General features: G+C 40.8%; 1 protein-coding gene and 1 long non-coding RNA gene across 2 annotated transcripts in view; one reads left to right on the plus strand and one right to left on the minus strand.

The window, feature by feature from the left end:
- Window positions 1-25,543, minus strand: part of LOC143898951 (dipeptidase 1) — a 78,774-nt gene that overhangs the window by 51,070 nt on the left and 2,161 nt on the right. Inside the window, exons 2-4 of the mRNA XM_077408792.1 lie at window positions 22,958-25,182; window positions 8,800-8,953; window positions 8-140 (exon numbers count right to left, since the gene is read on the minus strand). Of these exons, the coding sequence (XP_077264918.1) occupies window positions 8-140; window positions 8,800-8,953; window positions 22,958-23,082 (412 nt within the window). The 5' untranslated portion in view covers window positions 23,083-25,182. The remainder of the gene's footprint in view (window positions 1-7; window positions 141-8,799; window positions 8,954-22,957; window positions 25,183-25,543) is intronic.
- LOC143898959 (uncharacterized) overlaps window positions 61-25,543 on the plus strand; it is a 190,597-nt gene continuing 165,114 nt past the window's right edge. Inside the window, exons 1-3 of the long non-coding RNA XR_013257340.1 lie at window positions 61-165; window positions 12,133-12,342; window positions 12,687-12,736. This is a non-coding gene — a long non-coding RNA (uncharacterized LOC143898959). The remainder of the gene's footprint in view (window positions 166-12,132; window positions 12,343-12,686; window positions 12,737-25,543) is intronic.

A 25,543-nucleotide genomic window follows, 5' to 3' on the forward strand; every position in this document is an offset into this window, starting at 1 on the left:
TACGAACCTTCCGCTGTGGTAACGAGAACCATACTGTCCGAATGCTTGTTGACCAATCGTCGAATGAGATCAATCTGTTCCAGGGCCAGCTGCACCGAGTCGAGATGCTGCGACGAGCAGGGCACGTACGCGGACCAGAACTGCAACAGTAAAATGGCGAAATACGTAAGTTAAATCTTAAATCGCACTTATCAATTTATTGCTTAATCCGTAAACACATTGAGCGGCGCTCCTAATTTTTTAATATTTAATACGCGAAAATTGTATAATACACTAATATTTTATTCTAATTTATATACAACGAGTATACAAATTCAAAATTGATTATTATTTCATTATTTCAAAAACATGGAAATTTTGCATCGACGAACTTTATAGAATTTATTATGTTAATGGATATATTTTATAACGATACTATAATGTAAAGTAGGCTGTTCTTATGCTAAAGCTAAAATCGATAAAAATGTCGCGATTTATTGCAAAGGATTATCTTTATTCAATATTGGCTCGTGGGCTTACTCGCGTTTAAAACACGATAGCATTAATCGCATTCGTATTCTAATTATACGAGATATTTTCTGACACATATAATGCTCCGCTTTAATCCAACATCTGATAACGCTAGAAATAATTAAATACGTATTACGTACAGTCTACAAACGCGGGGGTTATTTGCATTTTAAATTATAGTCTGATATCGACGACGATCATAAATAACGAAAACTTTAAGAGTCCTTTTGCAATGCAATGTTTAAAACAAGAATGTAACGGCTCGGTTTGGTATAATTTGAATTCTCTGAATGTGCTGTCTCTTAAGGTTACGCTCCATGCACGATATGTACTTGGCGTTGCAAAAATAATAATGCGATTTTAAAAAGGCACGCGATGCAAAGATCGCGATTTCTGTTTTCTCCCGTCACGCGAGATCGTCGTTGTACGGCGATACAATTAGTTTCTCCTACTCGTTACGACATCCGTTTGACATTAGGGAATTTATGCGCATATTTTAGACGTTTATCATTTGTAGTTAAACAACCCGGTGATTAGATTTCTTTCCTTGCCTTTCGTGCTTCGCTATGTCCGTACACATATTTTTCTCGAAGAAAACGAGAAAACGCGATTAAGCGAAGTTAATAAATTCTTATCAAGAGATCGCTGGCTGATGTCCCGTCAGACGACACCGTCGGAACTTGGAAATGAGAAACATTAAGTTCTTGCGCCCGGTCGGAACCGAGGCCGAGGTGTCTTACTTTGCCGCGAATTTTCCGCATTATGCACAAGTGCGCGCATCGCGCGTCGTCGGCGGGAAGTTTTATTTAACAACGCGGACGAAATTTATGTCCGAAGCGTGAGGTTACCGTCGCGGTGCCGTAAATCAACGTACACGAGAAGGCGCGAGAGCTCTTCCGGTTTTTCTTCGTGCTCATCCCCCGGTCCCGCTTCGATGTCTGCCGCCGACAGAAATTACACTCTCGCGAGTCGCAACGCCCGCTAATAGTGACGGGTTTTAATCGCGCGCGATGCCAGCGGTCGTAATTACATTCGAGACGCCTGTGTTTTGAATACTTCCGCGACTTTCTTCCGCGACACGGCTAATTGCGACGAGTAAATAATTCAACGACAGCGGAAAGTTCAGTCTACGCGCTCGCTTAGTTTAATGTCGGTGCGCCAAACAGAAACGGGAGCGAGACGGGAGCTTCTAACTCTAACTTCTAATTGCCTTCATATACATATAGCTAAATAACTACTTAAAGGATAAAGGATTTTACTTTATATACCCCAAGGGGCCTTAAAGGGCGTTTTGAAGGGACGTACCCAACCCTAACCTCCAATTCATCCACTACCTTACTGTTTCCTTTTTTGGACCAACGGCTTAACGTCTCTTCCGAAAGACGGAGCCCAGTTTTCTCCGCATCTTGCACGGAAGGGCGCGGTTTTTCGGAAAAAAACTTTTCCATGTTACATGGCTCTAGTGGACTCGAACCTGGTTCCTCAGATTACGAGTCTGGCGCTCTACCACTTGACCACACCGCCGCCCTAGCTAAATAACTACTTGCGGCGCTTTAATCGAAAAAGAAAAGACTTGGAATTCTCAATGGTGTCTATTTGAGCATTATTCTTGGAGTTGTTTAGTAATGGACAAAATATTAATTGATATTAATGGCTGATATTATAATTTTCTTACTCTTTTATATGGGACAGAAGATATGTTCATATACAAACGGACACCGTTCCGTTCCGGATTCGCAGTCGCGTTATCAGCAATCTCAATTTTAAACGCGAAATCTTAATTTCAAACGTCGCGGTGGGAGAAACGTGATTTTACAAGACTATAAGAACAGAGCTAATCTTGCATCGGAGAAAATGCAGGGATATTAAGCGAAATATTACTGACATCTGTATTAGCGCACAATCACCTTTCATCTTCCATTCTTTGGACCACTGTAAGGAAGCGGTTACCGCAGCAATTTAGGTCAGACGTTCGCAGAACATGTGCGCGCGTGTGTACGTATGTATACGTTTCTCTTCCGCACCTCCAGTTCAGCCTCGCACAAGAACGAGCAGTAGTCACGGCGAGCTTTAGGTCAGACGTTCGTAAAAATACTCTTCTCTCGGTGTATAGAACATATGTCGCGTCTGCGATTCCACTTAAAGGCGAACTGTAAGGGCCGTCTCTCTTATATGTACGTTTTAGCAATTTTGTGGCTGTATACGATGCGAGTTGGCTATTAAGACGGCCGTTTTAACTTACTCCGGGCAGACCACTTCGCGAAGGACCGCGCATGAAAGTCGATTTAAAAAATTGCTTTCTTTTTCATCGCGTTACTTTAATTCTCACATTTGGCGTCGTATAAATTTTAAACGTGTCGTGTTATGCCGTTACAGAAATTTAATACTGTATAAGTGATTATTTGGTTAGTGATTAATTACTTATTTTAAATATTAAAAGCACAGTTTTTAATACTCAAAATAAGTAACTAATCACTAGCCAAATAATCACTTACAGTAATAAATTTCTGTAAGGGTGGTGCCGCTTACTTCCATTTCTCAAAGTATTATAACATGATTGTACATCATTCTTATTCCATAAGTTTTTAAATGATTATTGTAGAACTTTAATTACCATTTAAAATTCTATAAATGCTAAAAAATCTCGAAAGCTTTTTGAGCAATTTAATGGTTTTTATATCAAATATGTCGGAATTGTTAAAAATTTTTGAAATTTGAAAGTTATGAATAATAAAAACTTCGATAAACGGTAAAAATTATATCAACATCTGAGTAAAAAATACCATTTACTATAAATGTGATTAATTACTGTTGTGATTAAATTATATAAACCATAACTTTATTCAAATCTGATATTATATTGCACATTCTTATCATCTTTCAAAAACATAAACTATAAAACAGTACAATTTCTCACACATGTCTAATATGTTTTAAAATTCTTAAAAATTTCAAAATGTCTAAAAATTTTCAGACTTTTAAAGCTACAAGCTTTCAAAATCTTTATAAGAATTTCTGGTTTAAAATAATATTAGAAATAATACAAAACTTTTATCATGTATAAATAATTCAAAGTGCTTGTTAGCCTTTTATTACAAAATACATCAATTAATAATACTATAATACTAACTATACTAAAGTATTTTGATAAATATGAAATGATACTTGTAAGGAGTTAACGATTGACCATCTGTGAGGATTCGAGATAGATTGAATGACAAAACGTTTGCATTTTAATAATAATGGTTTTAATATGCGGGCGAATGGCGCATAAGCTGTTCGCTTGAACAATCACTGTTACTCGTGCTTTTTGGACATGACATAAGATAATAGTACTAAAGAAATTTAAAGCGAAAATTGGCTATTAAAATTTATCGTGTTCAAATATCCAATCGATACTCACGAGACAATTGCATTTTTATTGCCGTTCGTTCAGTTATTGGATGTGAAAATATATAAGGAGAGATCGTGACAATAATGGAAATTTAATTTGGTCGCAGTTATATGACAAAAAAAAGAGAAAATGGAATTTGTGTTTCGCCGTTGGCGTTCCATCTTCCATCGGTCTCTCTCCTCGTACCTAAAATTCCGAAACAACCATGCGAGATTTAAATTTCCACCCGTTCGTACGAATTGCTTCTCTCGCAACGAAGTCACCGAAAGTGTAACGCAAATTCCCACCGAGAATCTACCGACGCGATAAATCGGAGAGCCTCGTCTCATCTCAAGTTGGAATGCACTTTCGCGTTTTGTGATGTACCGGAAGTGTCGAAGGTTTCTCGAGACAGACAGCCCGGGGGTTCAAAAGAAAGTATTTGTCACGCGTATTCTTCGCATTCTGCGATGCGTCAGTGTACTATGCGTGAAGAGATGTAGCGAGTTTGATTCTTTTTTTTTTTATACAAGAGAAATGGTTTTTCCAAATAAATAAGATCTTTCTTGAAAAATGTTGGAAAAATGTTGCAATGCATACAAGAATTAACAAATCTCGAGTATTATCTAATAGTGAAATTTTAATGTTGTAATAGCAAAATTAATCTCCGTACTCTGTCGCGCGTTTGATCGAAAAATCGATCGTACGAAGGGATGAAAAATCTCGTCCACGCCACGATGCCATGTAAGATTCTATGCAAGTCGACGGCACGCGATCAATGGCGAGTAACCTTCTGTTGTGGCTACTGCCAGCTCGTCTGAATTAATCAGGACAGTGATAAATCGAGGCGGCAGCCTCGGTTTGGCTGCCGTATATACACTCGGTGTACGCGTTATACATGTTACATGAATGTGTACGCCTTCGTCCCAATGGACATAACCGATTGGTTATCTCTTTCATCCTGATGTCGGCAGGCTGGATATCTTAAGGGATCTGTCGAGATCGGAACATAATCCGAGATGCAGACTCTATACGATCGCCGCAGAGGTTCTGCTTTTTAATATTGTAAGTTTCAATGTAAGATTGTATATTGGATAATCAGAAAAATTTTTTAAATTATATTGTTGATAAAATTTTTCAGTTATTAATCAAATTGAACGAAAGTCAAAGTATAAATGTGATTGGACAGCACAAATGCGATCGCGCATGCTTCTATTATTATTAATGACGTTCTATGCGATATCTCACGTTACGCGTGCCTCCTAATATATAGTATAATTAAAAAATTCTCGGGTTACCCCGCATTCCAATTTTAATTGCGTTATTAATTGTTTCGCATAAAAATATGATATCTGTGAAAAAGTTTTCGCGTAATTATCCGGGGTTTGTTGCGCTGAGCTATCATCCTCGTAATTTTTCCTCGTTATTACTCGCAAACCTCGCGATCGCAGATTGGCATTAATTATGAAAAATTGCTCGTAACGCCGCGGCGGTATGTTGGCGCGCGAATGGTAAACATGATGCGTTTTACTAGCATCTCCACTCATTATGCGTTAAATTAATATTTTATTTAATAACATTAATGATTTCATTACCTTGCGACAGTAAATGGCGCGCATTTACACGTCTTCTCGTTAGCTCGGTGGATGCTCATTTGGCTTCTCCCCCCGTCTCGTGTACTAAAAGGTAAGCGGATACCTTAACATTAAGGTGAACGACTAAGACCCTCGATCCTTTTCAAAGATGCCTTATTCCACGTTGCGCCTCCACGACTTTTCGAATCGCGGCAACCCCTTTATCGCGACCCACCGCATCTCGCTCACTGTAAATGGGTCTGGAAATGGGACCCTTAATAACTGGGATCACCCCGAGACTGTCTTTGCTAACGAGAACGATGGTATTTTCAAAGGTCTCTTGAGAAATTTCTTTCCCACCTCCGAGGCGACGTAGGAATACATCGGGCGATCTTCGACATTACGCTTTCATTCGACGCGACGCGACGCCGACGTCGGGAACGCTCGATTTCTGCATCCCGTCGCGGTTACAGGTTCCATTGTAACTAAAAGTTTCACGTCGGTGTAATCTTTGGCGATGTATTATTTACTTATCTCCAGCGCGAGTAACAGTCCCGTTAATTCGTAATGCGTTTTAACGATTTTCGCACGCGCGTGTGCCTCGGATCCTCGTTTGAAAAAACGTGGATTTACCGGAAAAGGGAGGTGGCGGGGAGGCGGGGGGAGGGACGCACACGCGGCACCTCGAAAATGAATATCGGCATTCGCGAGACCGAAATCCTCCCGTAATCCTCCTTCCGATTTAATCCGAGATTCAATGCATTTAAGAATGTATAGTGTGGAACGCGCGCGTATACGGGCCACGCTTCGTTCTCGCCGACCAGGCCGTCCGATATCGGGCTCTTAAATGGATTCGCGCGCTGTATCGTATAGAGTCTATGACCGGTATACCACGCTATTACTGACTGTGAGTCACATCACTTATTTAACACGAGCCAAGATTATCGTTCGAATGGACCACGGGCTATGTATGACGACCTACATGCGCAGCACGTCAACGTCAACGTTCAAACACGTTTTCGAGGAATATCCTTATCTGCACGCGTCCCGAAACTTTTCGCTGGACTACTTTGCGTGCACACCGCGAGTGTATATACGCGTCTTTATCTTTCCCTTCTCTACGTTAACTCTCGACTATGCACTTTGCGTCTTCAGAGGCACGTTCTGTGTGCGAGCGCTTCAAGTATACCGTAAATAAATTCTCCACGCAGCCTTTGCTTTCCTTTGAGAGTTACTTTAAATGCAATAAGCTTACGACGCACAAAGGGAAGTAATTTTTGATAATGAGAACATTTGAAGTTGAAGAAAATCTTTATATAAAGAAATGTACATAGCACCAACCGGGACGGTCTCGAGTATTCGTGTTATTTACAGCGTATTTTAATTTTTGAGCAATATTTAATTCTAATCGATACTTACGTAAATCTTTTGTTTTTTGACTACTTGCATATTTTTATTTTTTTTCGGTAAAAATTGCCTTTAAATACGTGTTATCAGAGTATATCAAAATTTTACTTTTGCTAACTTTTGCTGTTTTCCTACTTTAGCTCTCCTATTTCTATAACGAACAACACTTTAGGCTACCCCGGATGTGGTTTGGGAGTCAATGCTCGGTAGATATTCCGACTTCATGCAAAGTTTCGCGCGCTATGCCGAAGTTTATATATTCGATACGATACCGAGCCACACTCGGAAAGGGATTTTCGCGGGATTAATCGAAGGTATTTCGGGGCAGAGGGGGGAGGAAACCGATCGTGCCGTGGTAAATTTTCGGCGGCACGTGAAGCACGGCGGGCAACCGAAGGAAATTAATTGCCCAAGTTCGCCTCGATTTTCCTCGGGTCGTTAAAGAGCCGTTCCCGCCGTTAATTGAACCGAGAGGCGATTTTTTACGGTCAGATCTTAATTGCGATTTTAGATTAATACCCGTTATTAACGATTGCCCGGCGGAAGCGTCGCGCGTGAAAGCTTTAACTGCGCGATCGGAAAGATCAAATTTATATTCGTTAAATTCACGGTTTACGGAAGATCGGATCTGCTGGATAATTTCGGGTGTCCGGGTTAGTCGGCAAATTTCGTTCACGAGGTTGTTCCGCACGATGTAACACGGATGATAATTAATTTTTCTATTACTGTAATACGCTCGATATACAGCCTTATTTTTTCTTTTCTACGACACGTACATTTTGTGGCATGTATTTTTCTCTGCGAGGAAACGTCACGTAACGCAAAATTTTGAATATTTAATGTTGCGATATAAATCACGAAATTCACACAGCGCGTTGGGACGTTCCGATGTCGCGAGCGTCATCGCATTCATGTTTAACGTAGGCGTGAAATCTTCGTAAAATCGATTAATTGCTATTAGGCGCGGCACCGCTGCTGTTTGATTTATAGCTGAGAGTTACGTACACGGCACGCTGTAAATTAATAATTCCCGCTCGCCACGAACAAAACAGACTTTAGGATACGCCGAACATTTCGTAACAATATTGGTGAACGAGTAACTGCATATGCAATTCTGTGAGTCGGCAACCGCTTGAATTTAAATCAGATTGGATTAACGCGACTTTAAATTAGTTATAATTGTCGATGATGACTCTACAGGTCGAGTTCTACGTGCGAACATTTAATTGCAATTTGGCGGTACTGTGGCTTCAAGGTGACATGCGATTCCCTCATTCGCGTGGATTTAATTTTCACTCGCGAGCTGCGACGAAGTTGGCGAAAATCGCATGTTAAGCTCGACTAATTGCCAGTCTGTTTTTTCGAAAACCGAGAGAGAAATTTAGATTAATTCGCAACAACGTTATATCTTTTTTCATTTGATTATCTCCCGTGGCAGCACGATGTGCATTTTCCCTAACGAGCAATAAATAATCATAATCTATTTTTTTATACGTTTTATGCAAAATCTCTAATATGAAATCACAATCTTAAAAAACAATAAAAACACTCACGCGAGCCTAATACGTATATAATTAAAGCAATGAAAACCTGATCAAGTAGTTAATATTATTCGAGAAATCACGTTTGATAAGCAGCTTTCCAATAATCTTCTTAAGAGTTTTACGGGGGGGGGGTATTCTTATTCATTTTCGTGAAGTATCTCTGTAAAAGTCAGGTCATTCAACGAATTATTAGATTTTAATTTTAAAAATTGAATTATTCGAGCTCTATGTAGGTAAATATCGACAGCAATTAATCGTTAACGAAGCTGCGCGTTATTCAACGAAAAATTTTCCGCACGCGTTCAATCAGTTCACGCGATAGATCGAGCGAACTGCAGCCGCAACAATAACTTTGACGAACTCTTGTTGCTATCGTTATTATTAAACTCACCTGCGCTGCAACCATGCCCTGCCTCAATCTCTTGAGATCTGTGTGGCTCCAAGCGCTCCGTGACCAGGGATGAATACCACTTAGGTCATCAAACCTGAACTCCCTCAGCTGGTTCTTCAGGAACTTTCGTATGTTCCAAGGTAGGTCGTTGTGCCTGGAAAGAAACGATATCGATCGATATATGCGCGTATACACGTCGCCCGTGACTTTTCCACCCTTTAAACTTCTTAAGCTAAACATGACATGCCGGTGTAAAACAGTTGGATAAACTTATTCCGGCGGAATACACATTCTTTACGCGTGTGTGACACGGAATATATTTCGCGCGCGAAAACTCCTATCAAACGCTTCCCCGATAAAATTGTTTCACACGGACGCGCTCGTGGTTTTCTCGAAAAGACAAAGCGTCGCGACGCGACGCGATTCTTCGTGAAGAGAACGACTAAAAACTTGGACATTGACAGAATATTTCAGACTATCTTGGCAAAAATTTTGCAACTTATGCAAGACGCATTCATTTCATTTCTCATCTCTTGTTCGAGCTCACAGCTTAAATTTAATTGCTCCCGGTGTTAATCATACTTCAAACGAGAAAATTCGATGTCCTGTAATTTCGTTCTACAATATCACCAAAGAAACTCTAGATAGTCAAAGTTTGGCCTTTATAACAGCGTTATCTGATGTCCAACTTCAGGTGGACTCGGTAGCTGTGACAAACTTATTTTCCGAAGTTATACAGAGAATGCTTCATAGAAACAAGAATGCATTTGCATACTTGTTGAGATGAGATATGAATTTAATTCGTTTTGACGTGCCGAATATTAAATTTTCTTTCGAAATAAGTATATTTTATATTTTATTAGAAAGTGGAATTTTTTGATATATTTAATACTAGAATAACATATATATATATATATATATATATATATATATATATATATATATATGTGTGTGTGTGTGTTATTCTAATATTTGTCGCATAATTAAGAACTTGAAAAAATTTTTAAAGATTATTCTTTGACAATACAAGAAACATAATATTTATAAAAGATCTTAATATAATTTTTTAATTTTTAAAAATATCTCGAATAGAAATACGTATTATAGTGTTTAATGACAATATTCGAATAAATCTCATTTAAACGATTCGTAATTGCACAATTACAGCGTGCTCTTCTGATTTCCATATTAATATTTCTGCATTAATAAACATAAAATAATATCATCATAAATTAACACAGCGCGAGATACTTTATTCACTCAATTTATTTTACTTGCTTTTTTGTAACGTCTCAATACTCTCAATGTTCGCACGTGTAACGTTGCGCTCGCAGCTAAAAGGTGCGGTATATAATATATCATGTATCGCCGGTTACCCGATCAATCGATATATTTCACACTCTCTCGTGAGTGGATGAAGGAAGCTTGGACGTCGCGGCGTAGAGTATCGTAGAAGAGACACCCGTTGATTACGCGCGCTAATTGTTACAGCAATCGTTCACTCACAGCGGCACTCGATACGAGATTGAAACATATCGTTTGTGACACGTGATCTGTCTTTATCAATCGCGTAATACTTAAAAAATATTTGCTCCGAGCCGGCCGGCCGGCAGACACGTTTAAACGTACGGCAGTTATAACGGTCACAAGCTCCTGCGTAAACAACTCGCGCCGCGTGCCTAATCACCCTACCCCCACTCTCACCATTCGCGTTATCGAGGCGCCGCGGTCCGCTCCCCACTCCGGTATCATTGTTCGCCGAAGATACGCAGGTGTATCGCATCGCGCGCTCGACTTGTTCATTGTTGAAGGAGCATCGATGATCGATGTACGAAACGACGCCGATTGAGAAGTGCAAATTATCGTCTCGTGGCGACAGTTTAAGGCCGACAGTTATCCTCTCGTTAACGATCATGTGGCAATACAAAAGACGTATCTAGTATCGAGCTTCGTACATTTCGCTCTCTGTAGACTCTGTGATTTTCGGATCGAAAGCGCGATGGTGGGGCAGTGTGAAGTGCGGATTTATCGAATTTCCGAATATATAACGCGATTTAAAGCAGGAATAAGCCAGTGATATATCGAGTGTCCATTAATATCGCATATGTTCAACGGGATTTACAGAATACGAAATGTATCGCGCGTGTATGCAGTGCCGCGCGTCGATTTTATATTTTTAAACGGTTCGTCGCGTTTCGATTTTCGATCAGGTGTGAAGTTGACTCGCGTGTCTCGCGCGGGATCGGGAGTGAAGTGCCGCCGCCATTTTCGTCCGGCCGGCGGTGAGGTGAGACGGGTGAGACGGATCGCTCCGGAGCTCCGAGCTGCGTGAACGTCGCGACGCGTTTTATTTGGTGAGGTAACGGTCATAATTAGAGACGTACGTGGACAGCGAATGGACCCGTGTTCTCTCAGATACGTTATCTTGCGCGGCACGAACTCGCGGCGTGCCAGTGATCTCTGAAATCGCGCATTGCGCGAGAAATGTACGTGCGTGCTCGAACGATCGAGGTTCGTTCGCCGGGCGAGATCCTTCGCGACGTAGCGACGATCGTATTTCGCATTTCCGGATATCGCGCGGCGCGATTTAGGTATTCGCAATTCGTATTCGCGCGTCCCTTTTGTCGTGATAAGTCGTCGCTCCGAAGTGCGTGTATCGCTTTATCCGTCAGTAATTTTGTGAATTGGAGTCAGCGGTAACGTCGTCAGATGTAGCGTTCGCGTCGCCGGTCGCCGCGACGCGTCGGCATGAAGTTGGCCACGCGACTTCCGAACGCTCCTCCGTCTATCCCCGCCCCCCGCCACCCGCCACCCGCCCTCGCGGCTCTCCGCTATCTTCTGTGGGTACACGACGCCGATCAACGCCGACTGCATTGGACTGCATACCGTGCGAATTCGCGAGACAACGCGAGTGTGGGAGACGCGGACGATAATAGTAAGGTAATGTCTATACGTAGGGTTATAGTTCCTCCGAGTTGCTTTTCCGTTTTGACATAAAAGTGTGCGTGTGACCAACGTCGGTGGTGCCGTGCAAAGTGTCGCGCGACCATTAACCTCACTTCTGCGAGCCGACACACTGTGATGCGAGTATCGGCGTGAAAAAGCGCGAATGTATACACTGACCGGCAGGAACGTCTGGACATTTTGATGTGTATATGTATTATGTCCAGGCATTCCTGCCGCTAGAGTGTACGAGAGGGAATAACGAGGAATTTTTTAACGGATTTTTAAAGCCTGTTGAGAGCCGACGGTCATATTTTTAATGTTTGAATTCGCAAAAAGTCAAGTCGCGACAATTCACGTTTATCGCATATCTTACTTAATTGATTTCAGGAGTGCCGTGCAAAGCATCGGCGATCATGGTACGTCGGTAATTAATTCGAATGCGATCGTGATTTAACCGTGTGGTCGCCAGTGAGTATTGTGCAAGTGTAAATCTGAAGAGGAACCTGATTATATATATATAGAGGATGGGATTCAAAGGATTCTGAGAGGAGGAGCAGGCCCGGGAAGGGCATCAGGCAACGCCGGAGCAACTCTGGGGTGAGTAATATTTTATTTTATTTAACATTTGATATGCTCTCTTGCATGGAATTAATCATTTATTTTTGTGAAATATCTTTGATATTATATTTCATAGAATTTTTTAAGTATCAAAATTAATCTGATTCTTATATTTATGAGAAATAAATTTTTAATGTATAAAATTTTATATTGTTCCTATAATTAAAAATAACTTTACGGTAGTCGCATAATTACTTTAATAAATATCTATTCAAAAAATATGAATAAAAGAATTCAAAATTTGCATTACAATAATCCCCTTGTTAAAATAATAACTACTTTAAACGCTTGCGTAATAACTTGGATATTTTTTTATTTTACAGATCAACGTAGCTACGATGCAGTTATAACTCCGCTGTTGCGCATCGTACCTGTAAGTGACAAATTATCTTTTATATATCGCATGATATGTTTACATGAGTGTAGGGCGCGGAGGAGAAGACTCTGGGTCTGTCTCTTTTCCTACTACATAAGATAATGATTACTGCGACGATGATTATAATGGCAGTTTATAATTATCGCGTCAATATTACCGCATCATAGGCAAGTGCCTGGCGTTTTCTAGTCGCTACTATTTAAATCTGAGCTCTCGAATAGCGGGGGTTTTAAACGGCACAATTAATAATTGCAAAGGTATCCCGCATGCTTTTAAACTTCGTCCCTTCGTGATCACCTCATACATATTCAGGCAAGGCAACGCGTGTTTAAGAACCGAGATAACTCCGGTGTCGATTTCGCGAAACTGCCGACGAATTTTCGCCGTTTGTCGAAGCGACTTAGGGGAGGGTTACCGGCGGATCGCCGGTTAAGAGATGGTGGTGGGTGTGAGCCGGTGGTTAATTGGCAAAGCGCGATAAGGTGCTGGTCCCGTATATGCATATGAATGGCGAGTATATTCCGTTTGCCTGTCGCAGTTACGTTACCCGGCATGCAAATAAGTCTTCCGGTCGTGCGCACCGACGCAGTTCGGATCTATTGCCCCTGCGGAACGAGTAGCGAGTTTAACGGTCGTTTCCAAGGGGGTTACTCGAACGTGGTCGTTCTTTCCGCTTAAAGTTTTCATTGAAAATAATCCGCTAAAAATCAACGCCCGTCCGTTTTACAGCCGCTTCTGCGGATGCACGCGACTTGTAACCGGTTTTACGCGCGTTTTACGAGATATGCAGATACGTTTATGTTGAAAAATCGTTGTACCGCTCGCTCTTTTTGGGAGCGTCAATCGCAGAGAGACACGCTTTTTTTAGTTTCACCGAAAATAGATACTTTTGAAATTAATTTTTTTGGGTACTAACAATCAAGGACCCGGGCTGGACGAAAATATATCGGTTTGGTTCCGGTTTCGATTCATTAAAATACTTAATAAAGGTTTCCGGTTTCGATTTCGTGTTTCTAGCTAACAAAAATATCGGTATTGCGCAAATTACAATTTTTCCGGTTCCGGTTTATAAAAATTTCTTTGAAATTTTTATTAAATTAAAATGTTTACATATGCATACTGCGTGTGTGAATATGTACTTATAAGTTGTAAATCTTAATTTTTGATACATATGTTTTTATTTTACATTATATACACAAGTTTTTATTTTTTATTTTAATTTATACGGATTGTATAAAATATGTATAATAATTAATAATATATTGTAATAAATGATATTTCGACGTAGATGTCATTTCTTCATTGTTTTCTGTTTTCATCTTCTGGTCTTAATTTTTTTGAAGATATAAAGCCTGATCTACAATGTGCTCTTTGCTTTCTGTTTTTTGCTCTTAACCTGTTTGCGACTATCCCGTATTTCGCAATTGCGTCGCGTAACGCGATGTTTTTTGTTCTCTGTCGCCTAAGATAAAAATTGACGAACTTCAGAAGAGACAAGAAACATCGCGTTACGCGACGCAATTGCGAAATACGGGATAGTCGCAAACAGGTTAAGAGCAAAAGACAGAAAGCAAAGAGCACATTGTAGATCAGGCTTAAAGGCTGATCTACAATGTGCTCTTTGCTTTCTGTTTTTTGCTCTTAACCTCTTTGCGACTATCCCGTATTTTGCAATTCCGTCGCGTAACGTGATGTTTTTTGTCTCTTCTGAAGTTCGTTAATTTTTATCTTAGGCGACAGAGAACAAAAAACATCGCGTTACGCGACGCAATTGCGAAATACGGGATAGTCGCAAACAGGTTAAGAGCAAAAAACAGAAAGCAAAGAGCACATTGTAGATCAGGCTTTAACGGTACCGGTTTCGATTCCGGTTTTATTATAGGCTTTATAAAATTTCCGTACGGTTTACGGTTCCGGTCCGACAAAAATACCGGTTACGGTACGGTTTTCGGTTTTTGGTTTCGTTTCCGGTCCGGTGTACAGGCGATTTGGCTTGGTTTCTAGGTAAAGAGATATTTAACGAAGGCAAATGTCAAATTTTTGAGTTCTTACATCATTTACGGTCTCCAGATACGAAAAAGTAATTAGGGGACGAAATTTGGGCCCCCTATCTTATGTTTATGTGTACTGACAAATCGACGATTATCTTGCAATGTCTTTTTCGATGCTTTCGACCATTCCGGTTTGATTCATGAGCTCTCTGATTTATCATGCTAACCGCGGGCTTACCGGTAAACTTCGTTAGTACCTCTTTAAAGTAACTCTCATGAAACTAACCTGCAACGTTTTAAGGGTTGATACTCCCCGTAACGGTGACAATTTATTTCGCGACCCCGCGCTATTTGCGTGCTACATCTCTATTACGTTATTAACTTTTTTATTAACTTCAGCGTACGCAAACGTTACGGCCTGTTTCATGTATTCATATATTCATGAAACTCGCGAGGAACAGGCTACATTATGGTGTAGAAGATTAAAAAATTTTGAGCATATTGCCTGATGTTTCGGACAATTTTATTATTATACACGTTGGAAGTTTTTACAGAATCGGATTAATAATCGAAGACAAAAAAACAAGTTAATCGGTAAATCATTTCTTTTTTTCTTCAAATTCTTGCCATTTATTTTATTTCACGCTTTTTCAAATATTCCGTCCCCTTTCCTAACCTTTACAATTTTCAATCAAATGATACAAGTCGGAATATTACGAAAATTAAGCTCCGTCGATGACGTTTTGCGCAGGATGCGAACTTTGGGTGTACTAACGAAGCGAGGTAAGCAAATTTTCCCAATTTACCATTCGAACCGTGAACGGGAGCGGAATCAATGAAATTTCGCGACAGTTGTTCCGCAAAAGTTTGCGTCGCCTGATTTTCGTCATGCGCGCGTGTCCCACCGGTTCGCCCGATTCTCGGACTTCATCCGAGAGTTTTCAGTCACGTTTCGGGATCCAAGATCCAGATCCGATTTCAGGGAATAGGATCCTGTCCCCGGAAGGTCCCCGGGATCGCCGCCGCGCCGAACGCGTTCGAGCAACTCCGTGAAATCGAGTTACGCGTCGTTGCTGCTACATTAACTCCACACCGGAAGTTGGTGTCTGTCAGTTCTCGGCGCATACACATATATCGTGGACCCCGACGAGCGTGTGGTACCGAAAATTAGTCTCACCGCATTCGCCGTTGACGATCTCGTATAGCTGCGAAGATTTGTCTCCTCCGTCGGATATTTGTCGGAGCATCCATCCCTTTGTCGCGCGCGCTTACAAATTCACTCGCCTGTATATTCGTTCCTTTTCTAGATACACGAATATTTACTTACATCCTTCTTTTTTGTAATTGTATCTACTCCGATTTGATTTTCCATCTGACAATGGTCACAGAATTAGAATTAGGATTCGCACAAATTCTTTGATTCTTTAAGTTCCTGTGCATACCAACATATGGTAGATTAATTCGCTTCTTGCCTGCTACTTCGTATCCGTTCTCCGTAACTATTTTCTTCCTCCCTTTATCCGTCTCCCGGACAGTTTATCGTTTACTTTCTCGGCACTTCCTATATGCGCTGCAAATTACTCCGTTAATCCGTCTACCACTCAGTATTCTGGCTGAATGAGATCCCGGATTAGTACCTAGCGTGTTTTTGTCCGAATTTCGAGGTACCTTCTGTATGAACGCCGCCATCTGTCTTTCGTCCCGTGCGAAATTTGCGGCTTGGAAACATCTCTCTCGGAAGAAACTTAATTAATTATCACGTCGACTGATTTTGATTAATGCGCAATTTTTTTCCATTTGGCGCTGCGCACGATATATCTCCCCTCTCGCATATATTTTTTCCAATTATTTGATTGAGTCCGCGGTGACATCTCCGCTATTGTATCGCTTTGTAATCGACGTAGCGAGGAATTGAATAGGCCGGAATTGTTAAATTATCTGAAATTTTCTCACACGCGCTGTAGAATAAAGTATTCCTCGCTAACACGGCTTTTTTAATTTTACGACATTATTTTTATTGATACGCGAATTTCTGATTAATTATTGTTCTCAAGAAAATGTCATACCAAGAAAAATATTATTTCTCATATATGGTGTGCATGTAAAATCGTCAAATATGTGAGATCGTAACTTTTTTCCCGGAATCGACATTCAACAGAGAGTGATCACGATCTCAATTGTCGTAAAAATTCGTTATCGAAACGCGGCCGTAGCAGTCGCGCGATATCTGATTATTGTATCTCGAACAATGCGATCGAACTCTTTAGAAAATTCGAAAATCATTGCTATAACGAACTATTTTGTATATAGCAGAGTCTTCGTCCTTCGCCTGTTTTCATCTACCTGAGTTGATACGACTTTTGTATACGAAAATAAAAATCAGAAGAGCCGCGGGACATTTTCAATTTACTTCGAATCTCTCTCGTCGTCCGATTGCAGGCGATTTCATCGAATACAATCGAGCCATCGAGCCTGTTCCACTTTCGTGGATGTCGACTGGGGTGGGGAAATAAGGGTGTTTTCTTTTTTGAGCGGCTATACTTGCATCGAGATAAGAAAGGAATCGAAAACAGGAGCCATGGAACGAGAAGAGTTAACGATACATCTCTCGAAAGAGACGAAGTTTAAGAAGATATATATCTTTTCTCTTATGTTATCCTTTCTCCGGCTTAAGATTAGAGTCCGAGAATACATATTAACATTAACATTTAACATTAACACAATACTTTTAGTAAGATAAATCATTCCAATTTATAATCATAACATTATTTTAGAGGTAAACTATTTTTTTTATAAAAATATTAAATTTTTTAAGCAAATTGGTAAGGTGGGGGGCCCAAAATTCGTTCCCGCGTCTAATTTCGTCATCTTTAATTTCTCGGTCCTGTCGCTAAAAGCGCTATCGGCGCCAGCACGTGTGTATAAAGAAAGGCAAACAGAGTCACTTTGTGAAAGTCAAATTTTTGAGCTCTTACATCATTTAATACGGTCTCCAGGTACGAAAAAGTGACTAGGGGACGAAATTTGGGCCCCCTACCTTATTATTGGTATTGCGACTCGTCATCTTTTTTTGTGTTTTTCTACGATAAAATGTTAACGCAAAAGTATGAACAAATTTAGATATTATTTTGGAAAAAAAACATTGAGTTGAAACTAGTGCGTGCAGTAGTAGCCTACAAGACACAAAAGTTTGATGTCAGGTTCGTTAATCTAAAATTCCCGCGAACATCCTCAAACGATTTCGCTAATTTTTTGCCTCTTTTGATTATAATCGATTTTATTAACGAGCCGCGAAATCATCGGACTTGCGGAACTCGGATGAGAGTCCTTTCGTCAGGCAGCCGTTCGTTAACAGTGCACGAACGAGCGACCGAACGCGGATGGAAAGGAGGCTCAGCCTCTGTCCGATAACGATCGAAGTTCCCTTTTCTTTCGTATCCTCGTTTTAAATCCGCCATTGTACCAAGTAATTCAAGGAAAGAAGAATGGAAACGAATTATTGGTACCGTCGACTGAACTCACTTGTAAGGAAGAATTGTATAGAGTAGGCTACCGTGAGATCATATTATAACGCAATATGGGACGGTTCTTTCTATATTCGCTACGGGATTTGTGCTCGATTGATATAGCCGGCCGATCGGCCGGCCGTAAAAATTATTCTCGTAGAAGCGGCGTATTCAGTTCCTCGCTACATCCATTACAAAGCGCTCGAGTGTTGTGTTTTATTGAAAACTAGCTTGCCCCGCCGGGCTTCGCTCCGGCCCCGGTATTTGGTGTATTTGGATATCTTTCTAGATTAATTTTTTTTTTTTTTTTTTTTTAGTTATTATGCTATTCGGGGCGGAGACGAATCCAACAAACTATAGATCATTAAAGTCTGTCCAGCCGTTCTTGAGTTATAAATGGTGTAACTAACCCGACTTTGTTTTATATATATAGATAATTAGAAAGAACTCTTTTAGTGTCTTGATATTTCTTTCTCTGATTTATTCACCGTATTACCGTACGTATTACCGCGTTTTATTCTGTTGAATAAAAATTTAGGAATAAATTTAATATAAAAGCATTTCACTTGATATCGTGAAATTCTCCTCGGTGGTTATATACCAGGAAATGGTTCTCGTTTTCATTATTTCGACGACATTACCTCAATTCCGCGAATTCCGCGAGCATACGCTTCTAATTATAGTACAAACGTGCGTCCCACTTTTGCGAGCGCATTACCCGACAAGAGAAGGGGATAACATTTTCATTAAATAGATCACATTTTGGCACGAAATTTTCCGCATATGTGGGAAAACGCGATATTGTCTATCGCGGGAACAATGGTTTGTCACAGCAAGGAGAGAACATGGAAAATCTAGTTGCAAATAATTAGTATCACTCGGGACATTGTCGTGGCACTCCCGAAAGACCCTCGAGAATGTTTCGGTCGAGCTAAAGAGCCAGGATGCTGTTAACATGGGACTGATTCTCACAATTCTTTTTCGCGTTAACAACACTCGGAAATCTTTCGGCGTGTAACGGCAATGTTGGGATTCCTTCGTTCAACCGTACCTTCATCTTTTAACTCGTAATCCCACCGACACGATTTGGTCCGGCCGGAAAATTAGGAAGGTGGTTAATTAAATATTTCCGCGCGGCGACGAAAGCTATAAACAGCGGCGATGTAACGAGGTAATTACGGTTGCTGGTCCATCGCGGTTATCAGGTTTACGGCAACGGTGTTTCCGAGATCTCCTGTCGCGGAATCCTCTTTCCAATGCGGGAAACTCGTCGCCGCGGCTTAATTATACGATGACGCCACATTAAGCTGTTTCAATTACAGGCCGAATATATTTGACGGCGCCAGCGGAATTAAGAACCATGTTTCTGGTTCTTGGAGATAATAAACAGTAGAGATAATTACAGCGCCATTCTTGTAATTTTTAACCGCGCTTTTCCTCTATATTTTGTATTTTCTCTCTCTGTTTTATAATTTCTCTATTTTATACTCTTTTATTATGTTTTGCTTGGAATAATTAACGGTAAACCCTCAACCGCGCCAGTCAAATAAGAAATAAAGATCTCATATATATTATGGATTTAATAGGACTTTAAAATGAAAAAGGTAATTATTTTCCCTTCGGCAATCTGTTATGAGAATTATTCGAATATTGACTCACATATCGAGAGTGCATAAAATATGCATTAGGCACTTGAGAGTTTAAGCTCCACGGAAACCGACGCGAATTTGTAATGTAGAACGGGGAATGGATGCGAAAACCGACTTGCCTCGCAGTCCTCGTACGACACGTTACCACTGTTGCATCCTGCATCCCGCATCCCGCATCCCGTATTCTGCGTCCATTTGCGGGGATTTTTAAACGTTAACCCGTTTAATCGAATTGAGATAATCGCGCAGTTTAAGTACAATCGGCCGAATTTGCTTATCGGATCTGGGGGTCGTTTATTTGCATGAGATGCAAGCTCGGCAGCTCTCTCGCTTGGAAATTCCGCGTGCGATTTCCCCCCGGTTTTACCAACCAACGACACGTGGCCCGCGGGCCACACGAGGCATTTCTTTCTCGAGCCGGAGCAAGAAGGACGGACTATTATTCGGCGTACAATACGTCCGACGAGGCTTTCACTCGTTATCGGTAACGAGCTACCTTCGGCTCGCCGACATCGAGGAAATCGCTAGTGCGCCTCCTCTTCCTCGATGTCCTTTAGAGCTACTTTCGAGAGTTTGTCGAAGTTTGCTCGTGGAATTGGCGACCAAAAAGCGAAATCAGAGTTCGGGTTTTCACAACGTTTTGCAGCTTGCAAAGTTATTATTGGTTATTACTTAGGGCTTATTTAGGTTGACTTTTCGACACAATATTGCTGTAATATGGTTTCTACATTTTTTTTAGATATTCTTTTTCATATTCTTGTCTTTATGTAAATACATTTATGAAATGCGAATGCTAAAATATTTAAATTGAAAGCAACGACATAACGCCACAATATGATGATACGTAAATTTGATACCGCGTTGACTACGAAATTATTCTTACACAAAGCAGCAAAAGATGTCGGACATTAGATACATCGATACAGATACTCTTTACCGCGAGCAGACGCGAGTGTATGTACTTAGGTACACAGATACGCGCGCGTGTGAACACGGAAGAAAATGGAAGAGATACATGAGTTTGTAGCAAGCAGGAGCACCGGAAATTCGTATCTAATCCTCCGGGGTAACCCGCGAGAAACCCGAGGACCAACATTCATGGTCTACCTTCTCTGTCTCTCCCTCCCTTCCCCACCTCTCTCTCTCTCTCTCTCTCAAATTCTATCTTCCTTGCGTCCCCTGCCGGTACACCTTTCGCCCCATTCTCTCGAGTTTCTTTTTTATTCGCTCCTCTCCATTAACGTCTTTTCTTTTCCGCGCTCGCAAAACTTTCTCATTATCTCAGCGAAAATGCGCGACTCTCTTTCTCAGGCTGAGTATACGATTCAATTGGTTTTTTTTTGTTTCGAATAAGGAAGCAATCCTGGGTATTGACCCTGATAGGCGAATCTTATTTACGTAATGTTGTTCAGTTATTTTCAATTCCTATTGCATTTTGAATCTAATCTTATTTTTTATTTATTGCGCATTTCTCTTTTTAGCTTGTTGGTCTCTAGAATATTAATTTCTTTATAGTTTCAAACATTCAAGTATCCGACGATCAATCATTGAAAGACGAAGAAATTGCACATATGGCATAAAATTTTAACATATCACTTATAATATAATCCGTAATAGAAGGATTGAATATAATCCGTATTAGAAGGATTGAATCTTTTTGTATAATTGTCTTTAATAATCTTTAATGAATCTTTATCTAATTATAAAGAGCAGATTATGATAATAGTTTTAAAAAATTAGATATACGAAATGTAATGTACGATGTAAGACGATATCGAGATAGGAGTATTATATTAATATTTTAATGACAATTATTAATTTCCACTTATAGAATGATTTAAATAAATTATTACAAAATAATTTATTTACAAAAAAAACTGGATTATTTTGGCGTTAATAACATATTTTATAACTTTTAACTTTTTTTATAACTTTTTTTAAATATCATCTCGTAAACGTGTAATGATCATTATGTCAGATATCTAAACTCATTTTATTTTCGCTGAATATGACTGGATATGACGTGGCGTTCTACTAATAAGATGGGCTAATAGAATGTTTGCTTATAATAGAATTGTCGGTAGTGAAAGCACGAACGGATGCGACGCATCGTAGCAAATCGGACACGACGGACGTTCCTTTGAAGTTTAATTCCCGGTGTAATTAGAGTCACGCCCGGCCATACAAAGTTGACCGTGCGCATCGTTACGACAACATTGTTCTCGCCGGCTGTAAATTCGTGTCTCGCGGTACTAGGGCTAACGATTATACGATGGGATTCAAGTTATTCGTTGAATTTTTGACGCAGCGTTTTTCGCTGCCGCTCGTCAACGTGTGACAAAGGGGAGCGAGATATGCGAGAACAGGCGAGACGGCATTCTACTATATACCGGCTTTCGCGAATTGCATCGCGAAAGTTTTCACGAGGACTTTTGTTTCATTTGGAAACAGAATTCGGTTATTTCGTTTTTGAACTCGACGTCAAGGATTTTTGCCGAGCACAACAAAACGCTTTGATACCTTGAATTCGTACACGTCATTAACGAACATGCATTGTTTCAAGACTGATATTAATAATGCTAATTGAAACATCTTTCTGACATCCTGAGCTGCGGCCCGCAGATTTTCGTGCGAGTTCTCTTCTCTATTTTCCTCGCGAACGCAAATTATACTAGCTAGTTTGGCGCATATATTTTCCGCTTGTAACTGCTTTATGAAATATTGCGAAGCGGAAATGGCTGCGGGCAAAAAATATACACAATTCACAAGTCTACTGTTCACAAGTTCGCAATTACAGATAAATTAAAACGATAATACAAATTATGAAAAAAATTTACTAGATGCTCACTGCAACTCAATTTTTTTGTAACAAATGATGTCAATTATCTCGTTTAAGTAATCATACATTTTCTAAATGAAAATGATTTTCAAAACCCCGAAACATTTAAATGAAAAGTTATATAATATTTATGCTTTAATTGCTTTGTTGTTGTTTTTTTCCAATACAATAACTTGCATTAGATATCTTTGATTTATTGAGAGATATCTTAGTTTATACGAAACTTAACTTACCCATCTATCAGTGGCACGTCCCTTAGAATTCTTCGAGCTGCCGCGAGGCGATCTCCTGCGTGGGCCGCGAGCAAGATCCTCGTCAGTAGCTGACCAAGGACCATCACGCCCACCACCATCCTCATCCTCCTCCTCGCTGGACCCGCAACGCGTCTTTACTAATGTCCTCATGCCATCACCATTAACCCACCGGCTCACCCGCAGCACTTCCTTCAACCGGGTTGCAGGATGGCCAGGATGTAATAGGATCGTGGATCCTTCGAGTTGCGCGTCTAGTTAACTTTCCCGAAAGGATTATTCAGCGTGACCATATTCTTAATCGATGATAATTTTAAAGCGCATCCTTCGCGTCAAGGACAGAGATTTATCTTGATTTCTCAAAACTTTTTTCTCAAACTCGGAGACTATTCTGTAAGATCTTAATAGCGAGTTCTCCGGGATTCGGGAGAGATCCGGCAATGTTTTTCATTGATAAGATCGGCCGGAACCACGCACTCGATTTTATCACCTTCCCGCCCCACACGTGGAGACACTTCTTTTCTCTTGCTAGGATAACAGAGTTTAAGGATCAGTGCTTGCCTTCCTCTTCAACCGGCGCTTCTTATCTTCGGCGCATTCGTCTTCACACATCCTCGAGCCCACCCCAATTTCTCACATTCAGCGGGCTCGAAGGTCCACTTTTTCCGCTGTCGCGATAGCTACTTTGGGGCCCTCCCTGCCTTCGTTCTATCCAACCTTTCAGATTAACCTTCCGATCTCATCGCCATATACTCCGTCCGATGCAGCCGCTCCGCGCTTCTTATTCTTCTCGTCTTTTTTGTTCCCCGAGTGGAACGCTCTCTTTGTCCAACTGCGTGCCACTCGTCCTACCATTTAATATCTCCGCGCTGCAAAGCCTAGTCTTTAATGCGGTCGTCGGTCCTTGAGCACAGCACCGCGTTTTAACCGATTCATCCAACTCTTGCCGTAGTTCGAAATTCTTTCGTCCACTTTCGAAATTAATCTTCCGTCCTGTTGAAACGCGCCGTTTGTCAATGCTGCCGTTCGCTCGACTGTTTCCAGGTTGATTTTTCGTCGGAATTCATCTGGTCGATCGAGAAATCAATTACTCGACGAGCTCCTCTTCGATCAAATTATTCTTAATCGCTCGTAAAATGTACTTTTTATGCTTTTCTCACTTCGACCTCACCCGCTGCAAATTCTTCGAAGGCAAAGATGACTTTTTGAAGCATCGAGTTGCCTCGGGGATTTGCTTCGATAGTTTGATCAGGGAGACAGGCTTTCAGAAGTTTTCCCCGTTCCTTGCGTCGTCTTTCTATCCGCCCTTAAGGATTGAAGGCTCCCTTACCGAGTAGCGCCCTTATCGACTTCTTCGCCGGCGCTCGAGAGATGTAAAGCCGATCGGTAATCGAAGACACGTCGCCTACCTTCCGCGATTTTCGTCAATGTAAAGTGCCGCTGGTTGAAACCACTTAAGCGAGGTTATCGATGTCGATGGTCTTTAATTTACGTCGGCACCAACCTTGGGCTCGTGCTCGACGCGCTTTGATCGAGCTATCCCGCAACGGGTGTATTTAAGGAAATTGAATCCCAGTTAGCCGAAGTTCTGTTAATTAAGGCGGCATTTCGAATGTTGAATCTTCTCACGTCTTTCACCGTCTTGTCTAAATCACGCTATACTCACAACTCGTGCCACCTTATACAGCTAAGAGTTTCACAGGATTGGTACCGTGCCGGGGGTATTGTACTAAGGATCCCACAGGCGGTCCGCTCGTTACGTCCTAAAGATTAATTAGAACGGTGAGACAAAGATGTCGTGTTATACCCGAGCGCGAAAATCTTTCCTCGTTTCCTTCTTTATTCCCGCGGTCGGGGATCGGTGTTCCGGCATGTTTTTTAATACACGATCCATCTTCCGGTATCCTCACGACGCACGCTTTTCTTTTTCTCTTTTTCTCTTTCGAGAAGCAGTCCTTTTTTTCTTTTTGTTGTTACAAAATCACTTGCATAAGCGACGGTGTTTCATAACCGCGCGGCGAATGTCACTGTCACACAACGCGACCCGTAAATCCGTTGCGATTAATTCGGCACTCGATTAAGTTCCACGATTAATTACGCACTTGAAATGGGGCGGATGCATCTCATGGTGGGGCCAACGGCTTCGTTGTCAGTCGGAAATGGATCGCCGTGCTATTCGGTCCGGATATTTTCTAACTTCCGCTGACCTGTAAGAGGTAGATTTTTTTAACTCGTAGCCCGGCTTGAAATTATCGCGTGGAGGAATCTTCAACGAAGATTATTCTAGATCAACGAATTAGCAGTTCACGCGAATTGATAGTTGAATTTAAATTATCGCAAAGTTTTAAAATACGCGTAAATATCTTATGTTATTTTCGGAAATTATCAACTCGATCAAATTGCATTTTAAATTTTGTTTGCCAGTGCGTTGCGCAATAGCCCGAATAAATCGATAGTGGGTCAAAAGGACGTAATTAAAAATTAATATTCCCATTAACAATTGGCTTTTGAATTGCGACTATGCTGCTTTGTACCGGGAGAAATTAATGCTACTTGGAGTTCCCGAGC

The sequence above is a fragment of the Temnothorax americanus genome, unplaced genomic scaffold (genome assembly GCF_048541705.1).
Source record: "Temnothorax americanus isolate GAGA-0224 unplaced genomic scaffold, ASM4854170v1 Scaffold25, whole genome shotgun sequence".
NCBI classification, from domain to species: domain Eukaryota; kingdom Metazoa; phylum Arthropoda; class Insecta; order Hymenoptera; family Formicidae; genus Temnothorax; species Temnothorax americanus.